Source organism: Pelophylax lessonae (genome assembly GCF_965119305.1).
Source record: "Pelophylax lessonae genome assembly, chromosome: 5".
Lineage (NCBI taxonomy): Eukaryota > Metazoa > Chordata > Amphibia > Anura > Ranidae > Pelophylax > Pelophylax lessonae.
The window spans coordinates 475,706,633-475,723,278 of NC_138772.1; the positions used below are offsets into that span (position 1 = coordinate 475,706,633).

Genomic DNA, 16,646 nt, shown 5'->3' on the forward strand with positions numbered 1-16,646 from the left:
CTCCGAGGTCGCGGTTTGAGCTGCGCACCTAGACTTCACAGGTCGCCACCGAAAATTGGGTCGCCCCAGTGTGAACGGGGTCTTAAACAAATAAAAAAATATACCGAAAAGTTTGAAAAAAAAAAAAAAAAAAAAAAGAGTTTTGTTCATGTTATACAGTTTTGTAAATAAATACGTTTTTTTTTCCTGCACTGATGAGGCCACACTGACAGGCACTGATGAGGTGGAACTAATATGCAGCACTGATAGGTGGCACTGATGAGCATAGATGGGCGGCACTGATAGATGGCAATGATGGGCAGCACTGATAAGGATGGCACTGACAGGCTCCCTGAGCACTGATTGGCATCCCTGGTGGCCATGGTGGGAAATCCCTGGTGGCATCCCCCAAGGGTCTGCACTGGTAATCAATGCTCTGATTACCAGCACAGACCCCCCGTCAGGAGAGCCGCCGATCAGCTCTCCTCTACTCACACCCGTTCAACGGCACTTCCTATTTACTATGTGACCAGCTGTGATTGGACACAGCTGGTCACATGGTAAAGAGCCTACGTCATAGGCTCTTTACTGGGATAGGAGAGTGACACACCGCTCCACCAATTACTGCTCTGCGCATCCCTGCGCCCCTGCTAGACATCATATGACGCCCAGTCAGGATAACAACCCAATTTCCGGCCGTCATTCTGCTATATGACAGACGGGAAGTGGTTAAACTTTACATAATAACTAAATTATACGCCACACTGAGGTTTTTTTTTTTTTTATCCGATCGAAATAATAAATTGGCCAACGAATCGATTATGAAAATAATTGTTAGTTGCAGTCCTAGCCTGCTCTGAAAGTAAGTACTCCATAGGAAGGGGTAAGTACCTTTTGGTGTAACTAACGGAGATTAATTTAACTGGACAATAAATGTTTACATTAATATCAATACTAAAATAAATGATGCATATACCATGACTTTACAAAATTAAACTACAACAAAATAGCAAAGCCTCACTATGAAAACCCATCCAAAAACAATATAAATATAAATTATGCAAACCATGCTTTGGATTTCTCTTCAGTCCAATCTGTTGGTGCTGTGGGGGAGGTGGGGGTGGAGGTGGTGGAGGGGGAGAGTCTCGCTCATGGTTTATGATCACGCGGTCAACTGATCCATAAACAGCCAAAGTGAGGCAATTGTACCATCCCTTCAGCACAAGTCCATCTGTATTAACCTAATAAAAGAAAAAACAACCATATTGCTAAAGATGAATTTTTCTTAGCACATTTCCTACATAACAGAGAATACATGGATTTCATTAAACTGCAAATCAAATCACACTATATAATTTCTTATGTCAAAAAAAAAAAAAAAAAAGAAAAAAGGTTAATGACCATAGGCAACTTTTACATGTTTTTAACCACTTCAATACCAGGCCAGTTGTGACACTTCTCACATCTATGCATATTTTTTGCTAGAAAATGATTTAGAACCCCCAAACATGATATATATTTTTTAGCATAGGCTCTATAGAATAAAATGATTGGTGTTGTAGTTTTTTATGTCACAGGGTATTTGCGCAGCACTTTATCAAATGTAATTTTTTTGGACAAAATACACTTTAATGCATTTTATTGCACACAAACACAATATAGCCCAGTTTTTGGTAAGATATAAAAGATGTTACACCAAGTAAATAGATACCTAACTTTTCATGCTAAAAAATTGCGCCCACATGTGGAATGGTACAAAACTACAGTACCCAAAAGGGGAAGCCTACTTGTTCGTACCCCCCCCCCCCTTCCATTGCTACATTTGCCACTTTTTGGGGGGAGTGGGTACCTGGTTTTGATAGGTACCCACCTCTGGTTAAGATTGCCAATCTACAACATTTCAGCCCCCCCCCCATCTTCTGGGATACACAGGTCCCAGAAAACGACGGGATCATTTAGAAAGCGCAGCGCAACTCGGGCATGCACAGTAATAAACCAGCTGTGAAACCTGAAGTCCCTTATTTACAATGCCATCGCCTGCACCTAAAGCCAATTGATGAATCTGCTTGGGGTACCAACATTGTGGCATCCCTGGACAAGTAAGTGTCCTTATATTAAAAGTCAGAAACCACAGTATTTGTTCTGACTATTTGCTGACTTTTTAAAATTCTGCATATGCAATGCTTTAAACGCCTTTACAGGTTACCAGTTTAGAGTTACACAGGAGGTCTGGCACTGGAATTATTGCTCTCGCTTCGATGTTCCCGACGATACCTCACATGGGTGTGATTACCATTTACATATGCATGCGGGACCTAGGTATGCGTTCACATTTGCGCGTAAGCACAGGACAGGGGCGCTTTATTTTACTTTTTTTTTATTATATTTCACCCAAAACTTTCATTTTTTTCTTTACACTGTCTCATGTATGTATGTATGTATGTATGTATGTATGTATGTGTGTGTATATATATATATATATATATAAAACTTTATTGCTATCGCATGGGACGAACAACATTCCTTGTAACAGCATGGGTCATGACAGGTCCTCTTTATGACGAGATCTGGGGTCTATTCGATCCCAAATCACTCCTCTGGTCTGTAATGTAGCCGACCAGACACAGAAGCTACTTTTCTGGTCGCTAACAGTAAACAAAAGCTGGAACTGGAAGTGCTGAAATCCTTGTCGCTTCCAGTTTCCGGGGTCGAAGAGAGAGGGACAACGTTAGTTCCTCTCCCTCTTTGTAGTGATGCCGGCACCACCGGTCGTATCGCTCCCCCGGCTCTGCAATCGGACAGCAGAGTCCGGGAAAGGCGGCGGCGACCGCCTTTCTCCACCCGCTTTTCAGGCAGTTGCAGGCATCATCTTGGTATAACCACTTCATCCTAAGGACGTCCATGGATGTCCTACGGTACTGAAGTGGGTAATGTATTATAACAAAGAGCAAATTTAGGACAGCAAACTGCTTTAGATTTTAATGTAGCAGTACACATGACAGTCCAGAGGCCGTGTTCGACAAGCTTTGCACTGCAGTTCAATAATTGCAACTTATTGAGGTGCAATTGAATTGCAGACAAATAGTGATGCATGGAAGAATTGCTTGTACATTATTCTAACTTACATTTTTGAAACTAAAATGTTTTCTTTATGAAGAATGTGACAATCATAACTCAAAATCTATAAACTTACCTTTGTATTTGGTCGAAAGATAAGAGAGTTGTTTTCATCATATTCCAGACTGTTAATAAATGTGAAACCGTTAATGTTACATATGACCTACATCATATCTATACTTGGGAGTTATACATCTTACTTTCACACAATATAAAAAAAAAAAAAAAAAAAAAAGCACCAAACGAAGACTGCATTATCTGCCTATTACAAGACAGAAAAAAAACTAGAGGTAGAACCCAGTGTATAATCCAAAAGGGATTTGCAGATGTGCTAGTGCTCAAATAGAGGAGCGCTTATGTGACATTGCTACATATGCTCAGAACTTTGAGACATTGTAACTACTCACCCATGACACGTAGGCGAAACAGTAAAGCTAAATAATAAATATTCATATCATAAGGAAGCCTGCAAATGTTAGAAAAACGTAATCGCTTACCATCTAGAGCAATTCAGATGTTTCCCAGATGTATGATAAAATCATCATTTATTTCTCTAGAAAATGACTTTGAACTCCCTGACATTATATATTTTCTGAAAGCAAAGGCCTGTGAGATTAAAATGGTGGCTGTTATTTGGCACTAAAATTACTGCTCTCACCCAGATGTTTGCAGAAATACCTCACGTGTGGTGCCATCATAGAATACATATGCGAGCTTGACCTACGTGTGTTGTAATTGCGCTTGAGCGGGGGGGGGGGGGGGGGGGGTCTTTAAAATATCTTTTAAAATTTATTTTTTTTTTTTTTCATTCATCTTTATTGCTATGACAAGGGGTGAATACCACTCCTCATTGATAGGTTGGGCAGTGACAATTACTTTTTATGGCGAGATCTGGGGTCTATTAAATCCCTGATCCCTCCCTCTGCCCTCTAAAGCAACCACACAGTACCAAAACTGGAAGTGACAAAATCTTTGCCGCTTCTAGCTTGATTCAGCACAGAGGAGAGGGAGGAATGGACATTCCTCCCTTTCCTACGTGGGCAGCCAGCATAACCGCTAACAGCGGTCCTGGGCTCCCCTGTGGAACAGCCAAGGGGAGGGCCCCATGCCGAGCCCTGTAAAAGTTATCAGATGGCTTTAGAGCTGCCTGGATCACTTATCTGAAAGCCAATTATGCTAAAAAAAAAAATATATATATATATATCAGCATCATGGCTACAGCTATGGTTCTGGTATAACCACTTGCTCCTGAAGCCAAAAATATGGCCAAGGACAAGAAGTAGTAAAGTAAATAATTAGCAAAAAAAAAAAAAAAAAATGTATATGTATATGTAATATATATATATATATATATATATATATATATATATATATATATATATATATATATAATTAGAAATGCAAAGCAGTCTCTAAATGGCAAGGGTCCTGGAAGCAAGTGGGGATCACTGGAGAAAGGATGTCTACTTCAGTGATTTCAAGCTTCCCGGGGCATTGGCCAAGTATGGTATATACTGAGTTATATTGGTTCAAGTAGTACACAATGCCTAGTGCTAACTTTCAGGTGACTAGCCTTACTTCCAATGTTACAGTCAGCTTTCCCTGAAGTTGGCCTCATTTGAATTGTACTAGCAGACTTTTCAGCTCCCCAGTGCAAAAAGTAGCACAGCCAAACATGATTTTTAGTTTTGCATTAAAAAAATACACCTGCCTGCCTCTCTGGATCTACTGATTAATTTGACACAGGGAGATTCGCTTAAAACCCAACAGTTTCCTGCTGATAAAATTAGAAGAAATTCAAGATTAAGTAATAATAATAATACCCACCTTCCAAGTCTGTCAAATACAGTGGCACTTGGTTTGCTGACATTGTTAAAGAAAAAGTCTAAATGAAACGTGTGTGGCGAGGTCTCACTGTAAAAAAAAAAAAAAAAAATATGAAGTGTACAAATTATCATATATGCCTTTTTTGTACTCTGATAGCAAAAACAAACAATTAACATTTTAAAATCAACTTATTTGAGTGAATAGCTGTTTTGTGCAAATCTGCTGCCGCCAATCAGATTCCAACCTGGAAATAACCAGTGGAGGAAAAAAGTTTGGACTGAACAGTTCTAGGTAAGGGAGACAGCTGTAAGAATTATTTTAGTGCTCATTAACTAAGAAAAAACATTTTCCTGCAACAGAGGGCCGGTGTTCTTACTACAACTGCACATTTGAACAAATGCATACTGAAATCTAGGACATCCTGCAGGTGACCACGAACCGGATGTGACATCACCGGAAATTGCATTCTACATGTTTCACCCGCCCAGGGCCTCTTCAGTAAGATTTAGCTACCGAAGAGGTCCTGGATGGGCAAGCCATGTAGAACGTCATTTCTGGTTACGTCACTGGTCAGTTGAGTGTACATGGAGGCACTTCCGGGTTTTAGGTTCCTATACTGCTTTTATACTTAAATAAAACAGTATTATGCTATGTGTCATTCCTCTGTTCTTGGTGCATATTAAGCAAGTCCCTGATGACAACTATTGTGCGTCGTCAAAAATCCATTTTTAATTAATAGATTTGAATGCCCCATTGATTTCCAACGGTGAAAACCTTCCAGACTCAACGTGTGTGTGTGTGTACATTAGAACACGTGAAAACATATTCAGCATTACTATATGTATAGTAAGCACAAGCATATATGTACATTGCATAGCAAGGCTGGGTACTGATATTTGTGTTGGCTGTGGCAGTCGGAAAATGGTCAAGTTAGATGGCTGCAACTTTCTCCAGCGTATAGTCATGAGCATGCACACGGGTGGAATATAAATTTCTGATATATAGGAGAGCAAGATGACATTAAAGTTACCCCAAACTTTCATATTCCTGATATACGGTATGCCTGCTGTACCATGGTGTAATGATGGTGGGAGTCAAGGAGTAGCAGCTACTGGAGAGTACAGACAGAACCACTTCTTGTGACCTGAGATGACGTGGAATAAACAAAGCTGTTCAGACACTGAAAGCTGTAGGGTTAAAAGAGTCCAAACCCTTTGGTGAGTGAGGAAGCGCTATGGGGGGGGGCGCACTAATTTACACAAATGAAGTGGGGAAGGGATGGAGTGCCAAGATTCACGACTGAAGCATGGAGCACATCTTTTTATTCCCTTTTACTTGTGCTTTTGATTTCTTTCACATAGAAATGGACACTTTTTCAGTTTGTATTTGGTGAATGTGCACAAAGTGAAAGTCATTGATTACTCAAGCACAATTTGTTTGAGTACATAACACTTTTTATTATTTTATGAGTGAAGCACAATTTAGGTTTATTGAAGTTCCATTTATGTTCTATGCATTTAGATAAACTAAAAAGGGGACAGAGCTGCGATTCGTTGCTTTATAGTGCAAAAAATCTTTAACACAGCAGCAGACCAATTGTAGTTTTGATAGGCATAGTGCGGGGAATTTCTTTATTTTATAAATCATATATATATTTCTTTCTTTCCTGAACTAAATAGGGTTTAGTATCTCGTTAAGTGCAGGCTAGGTCCTAAGTATACAGTGGGTACGGAAAGTATTCAGACCCCCTTAAATTTTTCACTATTTGTTATATTGCAGCCATTTGCTAAAATCATTTAAGTTCATTCTTCTTCCTCATGAATGTACACATAGCTCCCCATACTGACAGAAAAACACAGAATTGTTGACATTGTTGCAGATTTATTAAAAAAGAGAAACTGAAATATCACATGGTCCTAAGTATTCAGACCCTTTGCTCAGTATTTAGTAGAAGCCCCCTTTTGATCTAATACAGCCAGGAGTCTTTTTGGGAAAGATGCAACAAGTCTTTCACACCTGGATTTGGGGATCCTCTGCCAGTAAACGTTGGTGGACAGCCATTTTTAGGTCTCTCCAGAGATGCTCAATTGGGTTTAAGTCAGGGCTCTGGCTGGGCCATTCAAGAACAGTCACGGAGTTGTTGTGAAGCCACTCCTCCTTTATTTTAGCTGTGTGCTTAGGGTCATTGTCTTGTTGGAAGGTAAACCTTCGGCCCAGTCTGAGGTCCAGAGCACTCTGGAGAAGGTTTTTGTCCAGGATATCCCTGTACTTGGCCGCATTCATCTTTCCCTCGATTGCAACCAGTCGTCCTGTCCCTGCAGCTGAAAAACACCCCCACAGCATGATGCTGCCACCACCATGCTTCACTGTTGGGACTGTATTGGACAGGTGATGAGCAGTGCCTGGTTTTCTCCACACATGCCGCTTAGAATTAAGGCCAAAAAGTTCTATTTTGGTCTCATCAGACCAGAGAATCTTATTTCTCACCATCTTGGAGTCCTTCAGGTGTTTTTTTTAGCAAACTCCATGCGGGCTTTCATGTGTCTTACACTGAGGAAAGGCTTCCGTCGGGCCACTCTGCCATAAAGCCCCGACTGGTGGAGGGCTGCAGTGATGGTTGACTTTCTACAACTTTCTCCCATCTCCTGACTGCATCTCTGGAGCTCAGCCACAGTGATCTTTGGGTTCTTCTTTACCTCTCTCACCAAGGCTCTTCTCCCCCGATAGCTCAGTTTGGCCGGACGGCCAGCTCTAGGAAGGGTTCTGGTCGTCCCAAACGTCTTCCATTTGAGGATTATGGAGGCCACTGTGCTCTTAGGAACCTTAAGTGCAGCAGAAATCTTTTTGTAACCTTGGCCAGATCTGTGCCTTGCCACAATTCTGTCTCTGAGCTCTTCAGGCAGTTCCTTTGACCTCATGATTCTCATTTGCTCTGACATGCATTGTGATCTGGAAGGTCTTATATAGACAGGTGTGTGGCTTTCCTAATCAAGTCCAATCAGTATAATCAAACACAGCTGGACTCAAATGAAGGTGTAGAACCATCTCAAGGATGATCAGAAGAAATGGAAAGCAGAGTTAAATATATGAGTGTCACAGCAAAGGGTCTGAATACTTAGGACCATGTGATATTTCAGTTTTTCTTTTTTAATAAATCTGCAACAATGTCAACAATTCTGTGTTTTTCTGTCAGTATGGGGTGCTATGTGTACATTCATGAGGAAGAAGAATGAACCTAAATGATTTTAGCAAATGGCTGCAATATAACAAAGAGTGAAAAATTTAAGGGGGTCTGAATACTTTCCGTACCCACTGTATATTAAAAGTGTTGTAATGATATTTTGTTTCTTTTAATTGCACATCACCTGAGCTATAAGTCCCGGTTCACATTTCTACAATGCGGGAACGCTGCGAATATACAGCATGTTCCCGCATCGCATCTGCACCCCTGCCAGTTCACACTGCCATATGCGATACGCTGGGGGTGTCAATTAAGAGTTAAGGACACCAGCAGATCAGATATCGCAGTACGATCTGAAAGTTCCCACAGAATCGGATCGCATTAGTGTGAACCACCATGCGATCCGATTCTGCTGCGGACCAAAAAAATTGTCCTGTGCGTGTTGGGTGCGATTGCTGTGCGAATTTAGCCATACAAACTGTATGGCTGAATTTGCACCGCACAGAGATCGCATGTAATTATAGGAGCAGTGCGCTCCGAATTACATGCGATCTCTGTCATCGCACAAATGTGAACCGGCACTAACCCTTTGTACCCAACAGTGCAATGGAGGAAGCCATGAATAAATCTAAAGGAAACCTGAAGTAAAATAAACATGGGGTTAATACTAAACCCCTTTAAAAGAATACTAGCTGTTTGACTAACAATTTCGGCATAGCTGACCCATGAGTAAAAACTCATTTCTCTCAGGGCAGGGTTCCTTTGAGACTAAGCAATACAGGAATTTTCATTTCATTGCTTAGTTAACCACTTGATTACTGGGCTCTTTCACCCTTTCCTGCCCAGGCCAACTTTCAGCACTGTCAAATTATGAAAGACAATTGCGCAGTCCTGCAACACTGTACCCAAACTGAACTTTTATCATTTTTTTGAGACAGATAGAGCACTATTTTGGTGGTATTTAATCACCACTGGGTTTTTTTTATTTTTTTTGGCTAAACAAATAAAAAAAAAAAGACCGAAAATTTTGAAAAAAAAAAAAGCTTTTGTTAGTATCAGTAATAATATTTTGTAAAGAAGTAATTTTTCTCCTTCACTTAGGTGCGCTGAGGCTGCACTGACTGGCAGCATGGGTGGGCACTGTGGGGGCTGCACTGATCAGGACACTGAATATCAGTGCCCATGTCCTCAGTGTGGATTTGCCAGTTTTCAGGTCTCCTCTACTTACAAGCTGTCAGCTTGAGCGGAGGATTGCCAATAACTGGCAAATCCTGTTTAGATCCATGATCCCATGGACACAGCTGATCATGTGGTAAAGATCCGTTGCGTTTAACTCTTTACTCCGATCACTCCCAATGTGCGCGGCAGGATGCGCACAGGCAGCACGAGCACGGGAGGACGTCATGTGATGGCCTCCCAGCAAAGTGCGGCTGCACTGTAGCTGTCAATTGACGATAACGCGGTTGCAAAGAAGTTAAGACACATCAAAGTCAAACATTCAGAGTTATGCACCTCCCTTACTTCACAGTGTCAAATGTAATACTACATTGTAGATCAGAGATCATTATAGTATTACCAACATCTAAAGTACCTGTTGGTATTCTATAATATGTACTGTCATTCCTTACTACCTTGAGTAGGAGAATAAATGTACATAAGGGTAAAAATAAAAGTTAAATATACACTGCACCTGTGAAGTTTAACTTTTGGGCTGGGTTCACATATATGCAAATTGGATGCATTTTGAACCGAATACAATTTGAATGACGTGAATCGGTTCACATATCTGCGGGGCATTTTTAAAAGAGTCCTGTGCATTTTTCAGCATGGTTCAGGTGCGAATTGCACCTGAATTGAACCTGAAAACTGCATCGGACTCCCTTTATAATTCACGCTGAAACTACAGCCGGACATGTGTGAACCGAGCCTGAAAGGTGGTAGAGGGATATAGAAGAAACAAAGGTCAACTATTACTGGTGGGATAGTCTGGTAGACCAAAGGGACCAAGAAACAAAAACACTAAGGAGGAAGAGGAAGGACAGAAGAAGGGGGAAGGAGGAAAGGGAGTTGGAGTAAAAAGGTGATGGGTAGGGGGAAGGGGTAAAGGCACAGGGGAAGAAAGGGCAGTAGACAAGGGGTAGTTTGGGAGGGAGAGGGAAGGAGTACATCAGGAGTATGTCCAAACCTGTGAGGCCTGGGCAGGGGTGCTTACTGAAGGAAAAATGCCAGGGGTGCCTACTGAAGGAAAGAAGCCAGGGGTGCCTACTGAAGGAAAGAAGCCAGGGGTGCCTACTGAAGGAAAGAAGCCAGGGGTGCCTACTGAAGGAAAGAAGCCAGGGGTGCCTACTGAAGGAAAGAAGCCAGGGGTGCCTACTGAAGGAAAGAAGCCAGGGGTGCCTACTGAAGGAAAGAAGCCAGGGGTGCCTACTGAAGGAAAGAAGCCAGGGGTGCCTACTGAAGGAAAGAAGCCAGGGGTGCCTACTGAAGGAAAGAAGCCAGGGGTGCCTACTGAAGGAAAGATGCCAGGGGTGCCTACTGAAGGAAAGATGCCAGGGGTGCCTACTGAAGGAAAGATGCCAGGGGTGGTCTATTGATCTCTATTTTTGTATGCGAATCCAGTAGACCAGTGAAAGGGAAGTCAGCATATTTTTATATGTGGGTAAATAAGTACTGACACTAACATAATAAAGAGGAGAGATTTCACAGTACATACATGGTTGCCTTGGATTAACTTTACTTCAATTTTCCTTCAATTTGCCCAATTTCAACAAGAAACGTAATTTTGACACATTTCCTAGTTCTCTGAAAATGTATCAGTTAGAAATTTTGACTCACCCATAGGCCCTGCTGTCTGGCAGGCTGCTATGTGCTCTAACTCCTGGTGGGATGACTCGAACTTCAGTGATGTAGACTACACGTGGAAATCGGACCACATCAACATTGCTGCCTTGCTAAAAACACAAATACACAAGAACTTTATATGTTAATCCATAAAGAGCAAAATATGTGCCATCGTCCCCAAATCGTATACAGATCAAAAAAGAGAGGAAAGAAAAAGCGGGACTATGCCGCCATCAAAACGAAGGGATGCATACAAATCTTCACACTTTCATTAAGGGCCGGTTTACACTATAGCGTGTGCGGCGATTGCATATAATATCGGAGCGCACTGCTCCTTCATTACATGCGATTGGATGTGCGGTGCGAATTCAGCCATACACTTTGTATGGCTAAATTCGCACTGCACCCGCACAAAAGTCGCACATGACCCTTTTTTCCAGCCGTATCAGGATCGGATCGCACAGTGGTTCACACTTGTGCGATCCGATCCTGTGCAAACTGTCAGATCGCACTGCCATATGCGATTAAAATGGGGGTGTCGTTAACATTTAATTAATTGACACCCCCTGCGTATCATATATGGCAGTGTGAACTGCCAGATGTGCGTTTGCGATGAGGGAACAGGCTGCAAATTCGCAGCCTTCCCGCATCGCACAAGTGTGAACCGGGACTTAAAGATACAACTTTATTGACAAATAAAAAAGACAAAAAACATGAGATCACATATTACATGAACATATATATATATATAAAAATTAGATCCATAGCTTCCACCTCGGGTAGCTAGTACAGAATACCAAATTTTTGCAGGATCTAAATGTAATTGCCGTCTGACGGTCCCCGGTAAGGCTGTCATCCGCCTACTGCATCGCATACTATGTGACACATTATGTGACACTTACCTGCAAACGAAGCCTGTGTTGTCCCAGCATCCATCTTTGCCAGTCTTCCTTCCGGGTCTGCGGACTCCGGCTGTATTAATGGCCAGAACCACGTGACGTCACTCCCATGCATGCGCGCGGGAGCCGTCGGTCACAGCACAGCGCTCTGAAGAAACGGCACAGGCGGTGGTTTCTTCAGAGGGCATGCACCAATTACATCATCGGCTGCATGAAATGTAAATATCTCCTAAATGGTGCAAGTTTAGGAGATATTTACAGCACCTATAGGTAAGCCTTATTAAAGGCTTACCTATAGGTAAAAGTTATAAAAGGTGGGTTTACAACCACTTTAGGTAGGGCAATGCTAAATCTGGTCAGGTTTTCTTTTTTTTTTCCTTGGTAGAGATTTTTCTCACTTCCTGTTTGGTAAAACACTGTCCCCAGCACAGGAAGTGAGGGAAAATCTCTCTAATGGAGCCTTGGACAGCAGTACAACTTGACAGAGGTTCTCACCCTTCTCCACTCAACCCAATAAATATTTAAAATAAATATTAGTATTAAAGTATAAATAAACTATAAATGAATCCTGTGCTTAGGCATGCCAATACACCGTAAATATTCTGCATTGCAGGCTGAAATAAAGACTACAGTGCAAAACTCAATAAGCATGAAGAGAGAAGTCCACCTTTCAGTGCGATGTAATATGTAACAGCCACAGTCCGCAGACCCCTCCCCCCCTTTACAGTCACTGCAGCAGACTGTACAGCCAATGAAGCCACCATCTTAGCCTCAGTTTGATTCACAGTTACCATGGTGACTAGTTAGGATGCAGAGGTAAGACAAAGCACGTCTCTTCTGCATTAAAAATCCCACCTTGTCACCCACATTATGTTTTGCTTTTATAAAGTTCCACTCTAAGGCTGGCCATACACAGTGCAAATTTCTTTCCAGCAGCCACAGGTTGCAGTAAAGAAATCTGCATGATTCCCCCCATCAACACCGACAATGCTGATAGGGGAATCCTTCCTGCCAAGCAACTGTCTGCTCCTGGAGGGGGGCGCAGGGGAAGCCGTCCCCGCCAGAAGGGGACAGTAATTAGTTCAAGTGGCTATAGCAGCCGCTAGCGATAATCGTAAGTGAATCTGGCAGGCTGGTTGTAGCCAAGTTGATCAATCGATGAACTTGGAACATTCAGCCTGCCCATTTCAAATCTCGGCCGGTCCTTGCTGAATCGGCTAACCATACACATTACAATCTGACCAAACAATCAACTTTAGATCTGCCAAAACTATGTAATATGAGGCCTGATTTATCCAGGGCCTGACAAATTTGTGGGGAATCTAGGAGCCGGTTGTGACAGGGAGTGGGGGGATCATTTCCCTTCACTCGCTGTCACAATCTGCAAAGAACAAGGCGGTGCCACCCGGCGCGTCATTAGTTTATAGAGTTTTGTGAATGGAAAACCGACAAGATCTGGCAGCCTTTGCCGCTGTCGGCTTGTAGCTCTCAATGAATTACCACAGTGCTGTGGTAGTTCCTTATTCCTTCTGGTCCAAGTGTGTAACTGCGTTGCCACACAATGTATGATAGGGCTCGACAAATGCCAGGCGCAAGGTCGCTTTGGCACCTAGAATTAGCGGCCTGGCGCCTGGGCTAGACTGCAGAAGGCGTCTTGCCTCCGGGCATATGACGTACAGGGTGCGACGTACGCGCCACGCAAGAGCTGCCACGTACGTGCCACGTAGGAGCTGCCACGTACGCGCCACGTAGGAGCTGCCACGTACGCGCCACGTAGGAGCTGCCACGTACGCGCCACGTAGGAGCTGCCACGTACGCGCCACGTAGGAGCTGCCACGTACGCGCCACGTAGGAGCTGCCACGTACGCGCCACGTAGGAGCTGCCACGTACGCGCCACGTACGCGCCACGTAGGAGCTGCCACGTACGCGCCACGTAGGAGCTGCCACGTACGCGCCACGTAGGAGCTGCCACGTACGCGCCACGTAGGAGCTGCCACGTACGCGCCACGTAGGAGCTGCCACGTACGCGCCACGTAGGAGCTGCCACGTACGCGCCACGTAGGAGCTGCCACGTACGCGCCACGTAGGAGCTGCCACGTACGCGCCACGTAGGAGCTGCGACGTACTCGCCACGTAGGAGCTGCGACGTACTCGCCACGTAGGAGCTGCGACGTACGCGCCACGTAGGAGCTGCGACGTACGCGCCACGTAGGAGCTGCGACGTACGCGCCACGTAGGAGCTGCGACGTAAGCGCCACGTAGGAGCTGCGACGTACGCGCCACGTAGGAGCTGCGACGTACGCGCCACGTAGGAGCTGCGACGTACGCGCCACGTAGGAGCTGCGACGTACTCGCCACGTAGGAGCTGCGACGTACTCGCCACGTAGGAGCTGCGACGTACTCGCCACGTAGGAGCTGCGACGTACTCGCCAGGTAGGAGCTGCGACGTACGCGCCACGTAGGAGCTGCGACGTACGCGCCACGTAGGAGCTGCGACGTAAGCGCCACGCAGGAGCTGCGACGTAAGCGCCACGCAGGAGCTGCGACGTACGCGCCACGCAAGAGCTGCGACGTACGCGCCACGCAAGAGCTGCGACGTACGCGCCACGTAGGAGCCGCGACGTATTCGCCACGTAGGAGCTGCGACGTACGCGCCACGTAGGAGCTGCGACGTACTCGCCACGTAGGAGCTGCGACGTACGCGCCACGTAGGAGCTGCGACGTATTCACCACGTAGGAGCTGCGACGTACTACCAGGCAGCTTACACTGTCAGTCTGTAACAGCCCTGCATTGCACCCGGGATCAGCTGACCTCTGGTGTAATGCTCTGCAGGCTCCCAATAAAAATAAATTGCAAATTTCTTTACCTGCAAAAAGATGTGCATTTATTTTTTTTGTAAAAAGGTGAACTTATCCCATAGCAGAGCCTGCTGAGGCTATATATTGTTTATATGATACTAATGACCCCCCCTCTATAGTAATGTGTGTACACCACCAGCCTGCTTATGTCATAGGAGGAGGCAGCACTCTCAGGATGTCCAGGCCTCAGGCCCTCCCCGCCTCCTCCATACACTGCACCCGCCTTCTCCGCTCACAGCCCGCACTGACTATCCCCCCCGAGACCACCGAACCCGTCCCCGGCCCGCTCCCTCCTCTCACCTCCGTGTTCTGGTGCTTGAAGGTATCTAAAAACAGCAGCTCCATTGCGGACTCACCCGCCATGTTTGGTGTGGGCGGGCAGGTGAGTGGGCGTGGCTTCCGCTCAGTGGGAATCACATCCGAGCGAGAGACGAGAGCAAATCCAATCCGATGTTGGATTGGACGGGGGGCTGGCCCTCTGTGGAAAGTGTCGCTGGTATGGAGAAGCAGCCGTCATGTTTTTGGTAGGATGATGTAAATGAAAGATGTCCTAGACCTAAAATGATTTCAAACCACTTCAGCTTCAGGCCTTTTCTGGCACTTTTTTTTAAAAAAAAAAATCAGTATTTTTTCTAGAAAATTGTTTAGAACCCACAAACATTTTATATATATATATATATATATATATATATATATATATATATATATATATATAGCACAGACCCTAGAGAAGAAAATGGCGATAGTTACAATATTTTATGTCATACAGTATTTGCACAGCAGTTTTTTTAAAGGCAATTTCTTTGGAGAAAATACACTTTAATGATTTATAGTGCAAAAAAACACAATATATAATGCAAATAAATTGATACCAAACATGCCATGCTTTAAAATTGTGCATGCTCGTGGAATGGTAACAAACTACGATACCTAAAAATCTCTATAGGCAACACTTTAACTTTTTGTTACAGGTTACATGTTTAGAGTTACAGAGGAGGCTTATGCCCCGTACACACGTGCAGATTATCTGAAGACTTTTTCCTTCAGATTTACCTTTTCTATGTAGTGCAAGGGCCTGCCGGATTGCATACAAATTGAAAGTGTTTAGGTTTGACCTCATATTATATGGTTTTGGTAAGTCTTCAGACAAAAGTCTTCAAATAATCTGCACGTGTGTACAGGGCATTAGCGCTAGAATTATTGCTCTCGCTCTAAATATTGTGGTGATGCCTCACATGTGTTGTGCAAACATTGTTTACAGATGCGTGCACGACTTGGATTTGCATTCACTTCTGCATGCAAGCACGGAGGGATGGGGGCACTTTACTTTTTTTTCTTATTTACTCTACTTTTTACACTGTCTGTTTAATTTATTTTTTAATCATTTTTATTCCTATTACAAGGAATGCAAACATCCCTTGTAATAGAAATGAGGGATTAGAGGTCCTCTTTATGGAGAGATCTAGGGCCTATAAGACCCCAAATTTCTCCTCTATCTTTGAAAGCAAGTGATCAAAAGACATTTTTGATTTTTTTGCTTTAAAAAAAAATAAATAAAATGTTTTCTTCCACCCTAGACCATAAGTGATGTCATAATGTTGTTCCTGTCCTCCTAAATCAGGGGGCTCCAAACTTTCTAACCAAAGGGCCAGTTTACTTTACTTCAGACTTAAAGCGGAGTTCCGGGCAAGAAAACTTTTTTTCAATAAACATACCCCCGGGACAGTCAGGGCTAGTACATTCCACAATGGCTAGCCTCTGATCTGTCCTGGTTCGCACTTACCTGCAAGATGAAATACTCACTCATAAAATTTCATCTCCATCGTTGCCATCTCTGTTGTGGGCAGCTGAAGCCGGCACGGTCCTCTTCTGCGTCCTCTTCCGTGTCTTCTTCTCCCAGAATGCGCCTGCACCGGCCCCTCTCGTCACTTCCGGTGCAGCG

General features: G+C 43.9%; 1 protein-coding gene across 1 annotated transcript in view; it reads right to left on the reverse strand.

The window, feature by feature from the left end:
* Positions 1 to 15,095, reverse strand: part of VIRMA (vir like m6A methyltransferase associated) — an 80,421-nt gene extending 65,326 nt beyond the window's left edge. Inside the window, exons 1-5 of the mRNA XM_082258093.1 lie at positions 15,005 to 15,095; positions 10,940 to 11,055; positions 4,924 to 5,010; positions 3,173 to 3,221; positions 1,046 to 1,220 (exon numbers count right to left, since the gene is read on the reverse strand). Coding sequence (XP_082114219.1) covers positions 1,046 to 1,220; positions 3,173 to 3,221; positions 4,924 to 5,010; positions 10,940 to 11,055; positions 15,005 to 15,067 — 490 coding nt within the window. The 5' untranslated portion in view covers positions 15,068 to 15,095. The remainder of the gene's footprint in view (positions 1 to 1,045; positions 1,221 to 3,172; positions 3,222 to 4,923; positions 5,011 to 10,939; positions 11,056 to 15,004) is intronic.
* Between the last annotated feature and the right edge of the window lie 1,551 nt (positions 15,096 to 16,646).